The sequence below is a fragment of the Lepisosteus oculatus genome, chromosome 10 (assembly GCF_040954835.1).
Source record: "Lepisosteus oculatus isolate fLepOcu1 chromosome 10, fLepOcu1.hap2, whole genome shotgun sequence".
NCBI classification, from domain to species: Eukaryota; Metazoa; Chordata; class Actinopteri; order Semionotiformes; family Lepisosteidae; genus Lepisosteus; species Lepisosteus oculatus.
The window spans coordinates 23,557,033-23,571,228 of record NC_090705.1 but is presented as its reverse complement, the minus strand read 5'-3'; the positions used below and the strand labels follow the sequence as shown (position 1 = coordinate 23,571,228).

At 37.0% G+C, this 14,196-nt stretch overlaps 1 protein-coding gene across 3 annotated transcripts in view; it reads left to right on the top strand.

The window, feature by feature from the left end:
- The window catches only part of epb41l4b (erythrocyte membrane protein band 4.1 like 4B), a 155,530-nt gene that overhangs the window by 53,106 nt on the left and 88,228 nt on the right, over positions 1-14,196 (top strand). For all 3 annotated transcript variants that reach the window (XM_015357282.2, XM_015357281.2, XM_015357284.2), the window contains 4 exons: positions 6,766-6,808; positions 9,860-9,938; positions 11,676-11,720; positions 13,500-13,552. In XM_015357282.2, coding sequence (XP_015212768.2) covers positions 6,766-6,808; positions 9,860-9,938; positions 11,676-11,720; positions 13,500-13,552 — 220 coding nt within the window. The remainder of the gene's footprint in view (positions 1-6,765; positions 6,809-9,859; positions 9,939-11,675; positions 11,721-13,499; positions 13,553-14,196) is intronic.

Sequence of the window (14,196 nt, the reverse complement as noted above, 5' to 3'; positions counted from 1 at the left end):
GACTATTGGTTTGTGATAAAATGGAGACCATACACTACTTTCATGAAGTTCAGGATTGTGTGCTTGATTCGGAATTAGTCAAATTTGGCAAAACTGTCAATTTGTTTTGTTATCAAGATTGACGAGAATTAATAAACTATCTGAGACATTGGGACTGTAGTTCCCATTTAAGTGGGAATATCAATGACAATTACTGATTTTAACGTTTACTTGAAAAAATGGCTGTTCTGTGTCATTCAAGCAAAAACAATTGTGCATGATTTTCTTTTTTTTAATGTGAATGATGTGACCTCAATTATTTACACTGCCTTGCAAAAGTATGCAGCCTGTCCCTAAGGTGTCCCATTCAGTGAAATGACAAACTAATGCATACAGTTTATTAAGCTTCATATTTTAAGCAAAACCTGAATGCTCAAACTGAAGATTTCCAAGGGGAAAAAAACTAAAAACTGAAAATTGAAGAATGTTGATTGCAAAAGTATTCAGACCCAGTCAGTCAATACTTGGTGGTAGCAGTCTTTTTAGGCAAGTTTCTGTCAGCTTTGGATACAGTACCAGCTTGGTGTAATTTTTGCCCTTGAGTTATTGGCAGATTTGCTCAAGATTTCTCAGGTTGCTAGGGGATCACATATGGGCAGCAGCTATCAACTTCCACATGTTCTCAATAGGATTCAAATCAGAAATTTGACTGCACTACTAAAGAATTTACACTTTCTCATTCTTAAATAATAGGCTTGAACTCTGCAGCTCTTTCAAAGTTGTCCTTGCCCTCACATTGGCACCCCTCAGTAATTTCCTTCTTGCTCAGTTGAGGCAGTGTCAGGGTGGTACACTAGAACCTTTTCATTTCTTGATGATTGAGTAGACTGTGCTCACAGGGATATTCAGATACTTCATTATTTTATCCTTTATCCTGTTCTGTGATTTTCAATGACTCTATCCCCAACTTGCTTAGAAAGCTCCTTAGTCTTTGTGGTTGCATCTTTGTTTGAAATTTACTACCTGAACATGGAACCTCACAGAGATGGGCGTTACACACAGAGGCCACTCTATTAATTGTTTGACTGACAAAGGTAATTTTATGCACCTAAATTATAGTAATTTAAGATTACTATAGCATTATGTTTTGAATAGTTATGCATTTGTGACTTTTCCATTTTACTTTAATCATAATTATCTCTTTACTTTTTTTATTTTGAATCTGTGGAGAAGGTGTGTCCATAACTTTTACTTACTACTTTAGAGTCATGACTGCAAGGTTTAAAATCAACAAAATTAGAAAACTGGAGAAGTCTGAAAATGTTTTCAAAGCACTAGACATTGGTACAGAGTAAAGTTTATACATTACATATTATACTTTTCACTTTCCAGCAAAAAATAGTCTTTCATAACCTAGTCCTATTTTGGTTTTATAGCTATTGAAATTGCATCTGTCTTCCAATGTGTTGGTGGTAATTGAAAACGAGAACAACATACTGTAGAACTGCCTGTACCTTCACTAAGAGAGCAGACATAATACACATTCTACGCTTGAATTGGTTATACGCCTCTGTATATAATTTATATCTTTATTTTCATGTTGTTTTTAAAGCTAAACCATATCATGGTCATAACTGACGTATTGTTGTTTGGTTTCTGGTCTTGCTTGGCCTTGGTTTTGACTTTACTCTTTCCAAGAATGTGAAATGAAAGTGTGGGTGTTTTGCTAATAAATTATCTTACAATTAGTATTACCTACGTACTTTTTATGTACAGTATGTACCTTGCCTGTTGAAACCAAGCTATTTTCCCGAAACAGCAGGATGTAATCCTCAGTCTAATTGCCTACTATCAAATAAACGTCATGAAGGGACGAAAGGCCTCATCTTGTTTGCAACCTTTTCTGTGTTAAAACATTTGAACGAAAGTGATGTATTAATTTTCCAGACTGCATGTCCAGTTCAGTCTGCTTCCTTCAGAAATTCTTACATCTTGCTGCAGCTCATTGCTGATTTATGGGTCTGAAAGGTATTTTTACACGACGCGATTCTCAGGATATGAAAAAAAGATTACAAAGACTTCTGTGTAATTCGGTAGCCTTTGTTTAGAAATCACCCCCAGTCTTTTTTTTATACCAAATAGGTGTTTTGAAGTTTTATGAAACAAAGCGGAGAGTGAATAATGCAAGGTGTTTTAAGTCTTTGAAAACAAAAGGATCACAGTTGTTCTTTTTGTCCTCTCTAGTTCCCTTTGCAGCCTCTGTGACTAATGCAGTGCTGCTTGTTTTCTCCCTGAAGCCGTGTGATGACACAAGATAGTGGAGATACACTTATTGTGCTGGTAAAGGGGGGAAAACTGTAAGAATAAAAGAAATACTCTTGTTCTTATTTAAGTGTGTGGACTGACTTTTTTTAAAAGTGTGTGTGTACAAATAAGCGTGCATTCCACCATGTTTTGATTTGTTTCTCCGGTAATGTAATATCTGTACGCTGGGAAGTAAACACAGCTGATTGTTTAAACAGAAATCGCAGCGTAACACAGCCGTGAGCACTTTCAAATATTTATTAAATGTGAAGAACCTCATATTCACGGCCCATTTACCTTGGCGGTCCCTGCTGGAAGACCTCAAATGACTTTCTGTCGTGCTGGGAGTTCCTTGGCAATGCATGGTAATCTGCGATAGTTGGTACATTTATCACTCTTCATCTCACCACATCAGTTCTGACACAGTCATTTTTTAAAAATGATTGGTTCTGTTGTTTTCTTTTTACACTTTACTATGAGACGCTTGGATTTCCCTTTACCCAAGACTGCAACCTGTGTCAATGTCTGTGATTGCCACTGTGAGGCTTAAAAGTAAGCACAAAATGACTGTGTTTGAGTAGAAGGAGTGTTTCTATTGCTCTTGTCAGTCTGAAAATGGATGGTATAAAATGAGGGGGCAAAGTTTTCCTTGGCTTCTCTATAATCTGGGAATTCCATAATTATTCTTTTTCTGTAATCAATTGGATAAGAAATCCTGCCTCTCAAATGGTCTTAAAAATGTGTTAAGTTATTGTTCATTCAATCAAATGTAACTTTAAAGCCAGCAGCTACAAACATATGCAATTCATGTGTGATGACACCTTTCTTTGTCTGTCCCTCCCAGTCACACCCAGAAGTAAGGCACAGGTAGGACAGGGGAAGAAAGAATAGTAACTCCTCTGGTCAAAGCAATGTGTTTCTACTCTGGGGCTATTATCATTGGCTTAAAAAAGACAGCAATTTTATAATAGCATTGGGTGTAGCAGGGTACTGTGTTGTGGCCAGGAGTGCCCTGTGAAAAGCCCCAGGCTAAACGTCTTCCCCAGTACAGAACGTGCTTGACTTGTAAAACACTCATGCAGCCCCATCTAACAGCTTATCACCTTAACTGTGGGTGGTTACATTCTTGGACTGTTCCTGAATTTTGCTCAAGCAGAAAAAAACAGCATTTCCACTACTTGCCTTATCTTGCACTACTACAGCCAGAAACCTGTTAGATCTCAAGTTGGGAGTCTGTACATGTTTTTGATTTTGTTCCCCAGATGAGAGGAAGAGCTGGAAATAAAACTGCAGTTATTCCTGCACAGTGGTCTCTGGTCAGTAGGTGATTGAGTGTTTTAATCCCTTTTCAAAAAGCCCTTAGTTTATGCTGAGAAATACAATGCGATTCAATTTTCTCTAATGCTGTACACTGTAGCATTCCACATGCCTGGGCATCATAGTGTACTGTTCTGTTAAAATCCCACTCAATTCTCATGGCAATAGTCCAAATGAAGCTATAAATAGGCTGTTTTCGATGTTTTAGTGCAATAGTGCAGGCATTTTTCTTACTAAGCAGAGGTGAATACAGTGGTCAGGTATAAAAGCTCAGTTGTGTGTGTTGTTTTATGTAGTAGAGTTCCTTCCAGTTTAAGTATTGTCCTTTGAAATGTAATTAGTTAATTGCCCTATGTTTTTTTCCAAAAAAATGCTATTTTATCGGTCTCTTTGATCAGACTGCCATCAAACTACGTCTATGAATTTCAATGGGAGCTGTCTGTTGAATGAAGACTGAACAAAAGCAAAAGGAAAAAAGTGTATTCAAAGGCCACACACATCACGTTATGAGCATCTGCTGTAGAATCTGTGCAATAAGGACTCCACAGCTGATTCGTTCAGACACAGGGACTCAGCACCAATATGGTTGCAAAGGAACAAGTAATAGGTTTATTCCATGCTGAAAAAAAGAAGAAAGAAAACACAACGTTTCGGCCATGGAGCCTTCTTCAGGTGTGACCATCACTATACTGGGCCATTAGGACCCACACAGACCGTGGGGTGAGTGCTCCATACTGGCACCTTTTCCAGCAGCAACCTTAGCTTTTCTCAGGAGATCTCCCATCTAGGTACTGTAAAAAGGCGCCATCCTTCAAATGAGATGTAAAACTAAGGTCCTGACTCTCTGTGATCGTTAAAAATCCCAGGGAGTTTCTCGAAAAGAGTAGGGGTGTAATGATTTTCTATGAACTGGCTTCATCACTATGTTCTCCTCCCCACTGATAGCTGGTGTGTGGTGAGCATACTGATCCACTATGGGTGCTGTCGGATCATCCAGGTGGGGCTGCACATTGGTGGTGGTGAAGGGGAGTCCCCATTACCTGTAAATCACATTTGGTGGGGGTGTCCAGAAAAGCACTATATAAGTGTAAGACATTATTATTATTTTTAAGTTCAGAAAAAGGAATGGAGTCCTTTGCAAAATGTTTCTTTTCCTTCTGTGGTAGCCATTTTGGTGAGGTCATGAGAGGGTCAGATTGGATAGGCTGCTTGGACAGCCCTGTGCTGACTTCCTCCTCTTCAGCTGTGAACTCTGTCATGAGAATAGCTGCATTTCCACGACCTCAAGTCTGTAAAAAGTAGTCAAACTAAGGACACAGAATTATTTATTTTTCCACATTATAACTAATGACCTACAACAGTAAAATCTTCTGGTGACATCCTTAAGTATCAAAGTGATGGTGGAAACACAATTGAGCATGATAATGAGAACATTACCATGAAAGACATAATAAAACTTGACAGCTTGAGAAAAAAATGCAAAACATTCACACAGTTATTTGGTCGTTTTTTTATCCACTTAATAATCTCTCGTATATATCTAACCTCTTTCTTTAAAAAAATCAAGCAGCAACTCACAGCCTTAGATTCTGTTTGCTTAGATAAATATATGGATTAATTCAAATTTTTTTTAATTGTCATTTTTAATGAATACTTTTCTGCATCCACATAGCTATTTCTACTTTATATGAAAATGTTTGTGTTTTACTTTGCTTATTTGAAACGTGGCTTGAACTGTATCATGCAATTCTGAGTTTTCACAGAGGATCAGTTCCTTCTTCAGCTTCACAGCTTCCCTCGCCACTGTATCCTAGAGCTGACCTCCATGAAAGATATCCCTCCTTCAGGTCACAGCTTTTAGTGGCTGTCTTGATGAGGTCCTTTCACAACATGGTGCAATCAGACTGTTCTGCTCTGGGTCATTGACCACTTCTGTCTGCTACTCCTATCCAGTCATTAATTCTTTGTGTAAAATCTGTGTCCATTATCTTAGCATTGTTGAGTTCATCCAAAATGGGTGTTGTTCTCTGGCGAAAGTGTGTCTTGCCTCCACTCCTAATAGTGATTTTCCTGGACAGCATCTTAGTCTGTAGTACAGGATGAAAACCTCAGTTGTGCGGGTGGGCCTCTGGAGTGGAGTCAATATTCTATCTGGGATGCTCACCTATATTCTTCTGTTGGAGCTGTTCGGGGTACATCCTCCTGAGCAACAGTCTTGAGTTTGACCCAGGGTAAACTGGAAGGATTCTTTCTCTTAGCTGGCCTGTGAGCACTTGAAATCTAAGTAGTACTTTATGGTAAAAAAACTTTCAGTCACATGCACTAAAATCTCTATAAACCATCTGGGATGCAAACTCAGCGGTAGGAATTCGTAAAACGTTTATATCTTGAAACAGACCTACAGTATTCTTCTTTACTGTTCCTTTACAGTTCCTTTTCTGTTTTGACTTTATCTGATATTTTCCTGTGGTGTACAGATCCATTTTATGGGATTAATGATTTCATGAATAAGTATTCCTTGCTCAACCTAGGGAGAAAGACACTGATATGTAAAGAGGAAATGGAGCTCTTTACATCATTAAAAATACAGCACCGTTCCATTTAATTTTTTTCACCATGGAACTAATGGCATAAAGTTTCATTATGTTGCGCATAGCTCTAGGATGAGATGTGCAGTAACATTCAGAATTGCTATGAAATAGAGCCCTAATTCCTGCAATTGCAAGTCAAATCCTGAATTGTATTTCCTGGCCATGCTGTTGCAATACTAACTAATCATACAAAATCCTCCCTGGCATTCAGTGTTAAATGTCAGACAGGGGTATTTGAAAAAAGGAAAATTACCATTGAAGAAAAATCTCTGTTTCCATTAGCATTGATCCTATTGAGAGAGGAAGGTTTCATAGGGGCATTCACATTACTGGATGTGCATGAATTACATATGGAGTACAGTGGTCTTATTGCTGTAATAAGAGGTGCATTTCTCTAAGTGCCTGCTGTTTTCCAAGAAATCAATTTTTGTAATCAGGCTGTGCTCACACTCAAATTTTGGATCACCGAGTGAGGATTTGACATCAGCAGGTTGTACAGAGCCTTTATTTCTTTGCTTCCAAATATAAGTTAATTACCCTGTCTTGATTTTGCTTTCTTTTCTTTTCTTTTCAGCACTGGTTAGACGTCACCAAGCTGATTAAGAAGCAAGTAAAGAGTAAGTTGAATCACTGTTATGTTGAGTGCCGGATGATGTTTCCTTTTCAAGTATCCCTGAAATCCTATACATAACTTTATTGTCTTTTGCAGTAACATCTGAAATTTACTTGATTTGTTTTGGTTTTTTTTGTTAAACTTGTTCATTTTAATTTGATTTTTCAGCTGTGTTTGGTCATGCCAGTGTGTTCCAACTATCTGTCCAGTGAACAACACCATGTTGACCTGGGTTTAGTCAGTACTGCTACAGGATCCCAGTATCATCTGTGTATAAATGTTTTTTTTTCAGCAGCTGAATTCTGAAAATGTTGAGCACATGAAATACAAATGGAGATGTATGGAGATATAAGGGTGTATATCACTGAACCACTGAAAGCAAGTGAAATATAGGTTTTATTCCTTTTATAACATTGCTTGAGTCATCGGGAAGTTCTATTTTCTCAAAGTTCAAAATAGAATTACAGCAAACGTTATTTTATCGCATTAAGAATAATTCACACTGTATTGTATTGAGTGTTTTTGTGTGTAGGTTCTCTAAACTTGTTCATTACTGACAATTCAAATGTGGCCAGGTAAAAGACTGCCTTGAATGGCTGAATTTTGCGTTCATGTCCAAAAGCTATATTCCGTGCAAAAAAAAATGAAAAACAGTTTTCCATTAACCAGATCTCCTCAAGTTCCTCAAATTGAGAATGTGCTCTATTTTCTGCCACTCCTGAAAGGACAGAAAGTCAAAACAGTTACAGTTGAATGGTTAACTGTTGTATATGGTGGTAAAAGCAGCAAAAATTGTAATAAAGTAAATTAATTAAATCTGAGAGATACAATAAACCATGACACTATGTGAAATCAAAATTGTTAGTATTAGTCCAGTGAGAATCCAGGGAAACCTGCATAGTGGATACAGTTATGTGGTACAAGGTGATCTTATATAATGATATTTAAACTTGCTGTCTCCATTTGGCATGTTTACAGTTTAGCACTTGTGAAGATGTTTAGGTAAGGGAATAACAAAATACAATTAGCACACCATTCTGAAAGCAGTAAAATGCAGGTAGTCGGCATTTTATATTCCTGAGCTGCACTCATTAAATGTTGTTCACACTTCAAAACACAAACAATGGTATTTTCTCTTGAGAATTATTGGTATAGCCTTGATCTTGGTTTCTGTTGTGTAATCCAGTTCCACAATACTGGGCTACTCCTGGTGCATGTTGAGGAGGGTTCAGGTGCACTGTCTGTGACTTCACTTTGGGAGAGTTGTATGAGACTTTTGGGTGCATTCTTTGAGTTGAACTGCTGGAATCATCTGCATTCCAGACTTTGCTTCTCGTGTTGCAAAGATCAAAAAAATATTTGGTCCATTAATGCTTTGTGAAGGTTTGAAAGATTTTGACAATTTAAAGAGGGGCTTGTTGGGATAGGCTCTGGCTCTCCCATGACCCTGTATTGGATAAAGTGGTAAGAAAATGGATGGATGGAATTTTAAGAGGGACCATGACTGCATTAAAATAATTTCTTCTTTCCTTATGACCTTTTACATCTGCTGTAGTGAAAACAGTTCTCTGTCACTGCAGCTTTACTGACCTTTCATGTCACTCCAGTGATGAAGGGCTGTTGTCTACCTTTGTCATATGACATTTTCTGAGATCTTTTCTGTTTGTTATTCACTGACCTGTTCACCTTTATCCCAGATCACATTTAATATAATGGACATGTGTCTAACATACTCATTTTTATTTATTATTATTAGTATTGTTATTCTCTTTTTTGTGTGTTAGATGTTGTTTTTTTTTATATATTTTTTCTATTACGTGTTTCTGTAGCCCTACGTTTCGCATTTTTGCTGTGTTGGGTTACAGACCCTGAGTCACCTCTGGTTTAAGTGGATTGTTATCAAGAGGAGCCGAAAACATAACAGAGGGCAGATCTTAGGGTATTTTTCCTGTAGCAGCCTTTGTCTAGTCTGTGTACATTTGTCTGTTTGTTAACACAGCTGGGTTTGTTTAACACAGTTAAATGTAAAAACCTAGATTCCCTGGAAAAATATAGTTGGATTTATTTTTCCATTTGCCAGTGTTGCCTTTGTCATTGTAAACAAATCTGTTGCATTAAATACACTTCAGTAAATGGACACGGGTCTTGCACTTTTTGTTTCATGATTATTTTTGGTGACTTCTTTAACTGCCCATGGATTTACTGATGTGATGGATAGAATTTAAAGAGGGACCATGACTGCATGAAATCGTGTTTCTTTCTTCCTGTTGTATGAATTTCTGACTTCTGCAGTAGTTAGTCACTATTCCCATGAACCCCCTGGATACTGGAGTATATTGATGATAGAGGTAATGTGGGAGCAGAACTGAGGTTGACTGACTCAGTATGATATTAGGGGATGAAATTATTATAGACTCATATTTTTTAGTTTAACATTTAAGAAGATATTAATAGTTCAGTATTAAAGTTGTGTATGGCATTTAAAAAAAAATTCAAGTGGACACAACACTAATTTTAAGAATATATCAAGGGGACTGTGACTAGAGACTATGAAATGTCTGAAATAAAAAAATGATTAACTAATATATATATATATTAATATATAATATTAATATTAATGTTAATATTAGCATTTAGAGTGAGTGTGACAGATCACCAGTTGTCAGTGGTGTCTGTCATCAGGACTACTCTCAGCCAAAAGCCACACGGCTCTCTTCAGCAGGAGGGAATTCTGCTGCTCCCAAAGACCAGCCTCCTGCTGTAGGAGAATTTGGTGCTGTTGGGATTTTTAAGGGGTTATGTTGCTGTAACACATTTATCTCCCAATGCTAAGTTGGGCCGAGTTACATGAGAGATTTTACATAAGAGTCTCATAAGCCACAAGATTCTAGGCCAAAGAGACATTTTTGAAATGTAAAATGTAAATTTCTGCTTCTTATAAGGGTCCAGAATTAACAGTTAATCAGATTTCCCAATTTTTTTTTCCTTTTACATTTACAGTTTAAAAGGTGACAGAATTCAGATGAGCTCAATTTATTTTATTTTTTTCTTTCAGTTGGTCCTCCATACACGTTGCACTTCAGGATAAAGTTCTACTCCTCAGAGCCCAACAACCTGCATGAGGAGTTCACAAGGTCAGCAGCAATGCCCAGGTTCTTAGATGAGTGCTTCATGTTTTCTAATGCATTTTGAATGCTGTTTAAAATGCAAAATATTTCAAAATTATTATTTTTTCATTCAGTCTTGAATAACTAGTTGTTAAGAAAAATGGTATATTAACATCAAATGTAACCAAACAAGTTGGATTGGGATAACCCCAAGTTTGGTGTTTGTCAAAAAGTATCCTGAAATCAGCAATTTTGTTGACAACAAAAACATAATTAAAGGAGCATTTGACTGTTATGTTGTAAATACAGGCAAATTATCATTTCTGTATTAATTTATCTTCAAATGTTTTGAATTCTTCAACATAGCCTTTTCATATTTTTGTTCACAACCTAGGATCTAACTGCATTGTCTGACATTTTAGCAGTAGTCATGTGTTGAGTATGCCACATTTCTTGAACTCACATCCTGTAACGCCTGTGTACAATCATTTACTTTTATTACAGGGTATACTGTTCTAATGGGCATTTTCCCTTTTAAACTAGCTCTTACATTTGACATTAAGTTAAAACAGGTGTACACAGGAGAAGCTGGTGGTATTTTAAGGTAGAGTAACTCACTTTATAAGGCTTTCACCTTATGGGGAATGGATTCAATTCTATCTCCATTTACAGCTATTTTGTTTAGGTGTTAGAAGAAACACTCTTCCAGGATGGGGTGGGAGATCAGAGTCGCACTAACAATTTTCTCTCCTGTAGGTTTGTGAATGGATTAATATGTATACCCATTCATTGCATACATCTCAATGTTTTCAGTCCCCTTGCCTACCAGCTTTGTGTCGTAGATGTCCCCCAGAAGCATTGATGGAAGGATTCTCTCATGTTTTTTTCACTGGGGGTGTCATTCTGGGAACAGAGCTTCCCACAGAGTCACATGGTTTACATACTGCAGAGAAGGCAAGAATATTAATTATACATTATTTAAAGAATTGCTGAAGGCTCAAAAGCCTTTCAGTAAGTTAGCTGATGAGAGTAAAACTCACCATTGATTGAATACAGATTGTATACCATAGAGGGGTCAAACCCAGCCAGACATTTTGGATGACCAGTTTATGGTATATTCAAAGTCTGTAAATGGTCCCCAGATCTCAGACTGAAATCCACAAATGTGTTAGATTTTCTCTCACCTGTTGCACTGGGGGACTTTTTGCTGTGTGATGTTACAAAAAACGGACAGTAAATTTAGCCCTGGTTAGTTGCTGGCAGTAATGCTGTCAAATCCTTAAATAAAAGCAATATGACACAGGTTTCTGAGGCACATTTTGGCCGGAGGGTGAAAGGTTTTTTTTTCATGTGAATGCTGATGCATACAGTGACATGGTCATTGAGCTGATAATACCTCAGGTTCTGTTGACTTTAGGTACAATGTGTGTGTTTGTGGCTAATACTTAAATAAGCTTGACGTGATTTCAGTTTGACTTTATAGAAAGTCTTTCATTACTAAATGGAATGAGAAATTGAATGCAAAGCTGCAGGCAAACAATATAGTACATAGCAGCTTTAGTAAAGTAAATATGCAATAAGGATATAATCTGTTTAAAACTGCTGCACTGATACTCTAATTGCTGGTACTGTCATTATAAGATTGGTGGCTTATGTAGGAGGTGCACCTCCCTTGTTAAATCAGTGCTGTTGTCTTTTTCATTTTTCCGCCTTATCAGGTGCTCTTATCCGCACTGTTTAATGGCCTGTGATATTGCTTTTCAGGTACCTCTTTGTACTGCAACTCAGACAAGACATTCTTTCTGGCAGGTAAGTATTTTACATGAACTGCTGCACAAAAGTAAAAAGGGAAACTAAAAAGAGAAAGGATTGTGGCAGTTTTGCAGAGACTCCATTCCTGAGCAAGAAATTGTGTGTGTGCTCGTTTGATTTTCAACAAGACAATTTAAGTTCCATTTAAGAAACCTTTCCTTCTACAACTACTGTATGTCTCATTATGTGTAGTTGTCACACATAACATTAGTGAATAATTAAGAAATGGATTATTCCCTGCTGTAACCTGCCAAGATCATTCACTGTTACAAAAGTAGACTACAGTGTGCTCAAAAATTATCGGTCACTAATTTACCAATTTGTGGCAAAGACTCCAGAACAGCGGTAGTTACAAGCTCGCTTAGTAGCGGAAAAGCTGTATGAATAATTTTAATATGGGGTCAGATCAATGCATAGTACAAACATAGCTCTTGTTAGGGTTACTAGTAATTTATACCAAGTTGTGTGCTGCTACTTGGGAATCCCAATCGCAGGTGGATAGTGACATGATCTGTGCTCGAACTTAAAGGACAAAGCTCTCCTCCAGGGGCCTCATCCAGTAAAGAAGTGTGGATGAGTGTCAGGAGGCCTACTTGGCATTAAGGACCTGAACAGTTTAGTTCCTGACTAAACTTGTGAACTATTAGCTCCCTATACGCTTACATGGGAATTTCAGTTCCTAGGAGAAGGTTTTGAACATGGGTGACTGGGATTTTCCAACCCTTGTTAGATCTTGGAAATAAGTTTCATATCCTGCCTTAAATCTCACTTTTCTGCATTAGGGCATACATTATTGTATTTATACTGTATGTATGCAGGTCTGTTTCTGCTTTGTTTTATTGTTTAACGCCCAATGAGTCATGAAGGATGCTATATAACATTATCATTCAGGTGCTGTACTCTAATAAATCCTCATCTGAGTCATATAATTTGAAATACAGTATGTCTCCATTGCCATAATCAAATAATGTGGGCAAAGAAAATTTTAAAATCCCTCCAAAGGAATAAGTATTTGGCTCCAAAAGTTCTACTTTATTAAAATGAGTTATAGCCTCTAGTTTTCTTGTATTCCTGTTTAATATATTATGCGTGTACTTAATGTCTGTTGCTCTTACTGGTTAGACTGCTATTTGGTATTCCAACTAATTATTGCAGGGAAAATTACTTCTGAGACCATGTCAAGGCCGAATAGCTTCTGTGTGAAAGTGTGATTTGTTTCCCTGTCATGGTTCCTTGAAGTAAGCTTTAGGAAATTTTATGTTCTATTGGCTGAAGTAATTAGCATGGAAAGGGATTTTAGCAGGAGCTTTTACAGAAAATGGCTTAACACAAATGCAGAACATTCGTTTAGAACCATGTAGACTGACAGTAATGTAAGAGTATGTACTAATCATGGCATTTTTCCGATGTTATGCTGGAGACAGGAATGTTTGCTCAGTCATTTTCACCTGTTACACGTGGAAAATAAAATGCCCACGTTAACAAAATTATTTTGTAATGGTGTTGAATAAGGATGGTTGAAATAAAAGGAAAAAACAAAGTTATTTCTTCTGACTCTACTGCCGGTTTTGCCCAGAATGTTTTCTGTGCTCATGATGTACCTTGAGGTAAAAACTATAATTTTTGATAAATCCAGATTAAGGTAAAGAAAACAAAATATTTTAAGGTTTAAGAATGGACTCCACAAGCACATTTTGAAGAACATTTAAGGCGTGTCAGATATAAATAACCCAGACATTTTAATTTCATCACTTTTTCTTTCCATACGTTTAATAGATTAAAGTGTCCTTATGATGTTGCTGTAGAGCTGGCGGCCTTCTGTCTACAATGTAAGTTAATCTGCATTTCATGTAATCTTGTTGGAACTGGCTGTATGTTTTTGTACTATACTGTAGCTGTGCTAGTTCTGTAGTATGTTGCTTTTTCAAAATGCTGTGAAGACCTACTGCACATGTGAAAAACTAAAATATTTAGATCAATAAAAAGTCGATGCTTATAAAATGCCTGATTGCTTGAATGCTGCTGGTGAATATCAGAATATACCTCAGGATTCTGTGGAATGATAATGGGAAATGTGTACACCATGTGTCGAAAGCAGTATAGCATTTGTTTTCCTGTGCCATGAGCTGGTGTGCCTGACTAAAATAATCAATTAAATGTGATGGAAGTTTTGTGTACATGCTTGTGTCTTTGCAATTTAAGACATTCTTGGTAGTATTTGTGTCATCCTATTCTAACATTTTTAAAATCTTAACTCTGAACAATCTGATAACCTTCCCAAAGCAATGTTGAACACAAAGTTTTTTTTAGTTCAGTGTTCTTTATTTTCTGTCAGCGTTTCTCATAACTCTTTGAACCTTTCATTTCTAATTGAATCAACTTTAGTTGATCTGTAATAGAAGAGTGCTGAAGGCAGATGGCTGATCTCTGATGTCATTGACTAATTGCAACCACTCCTCTTCCAGCAGAGAGT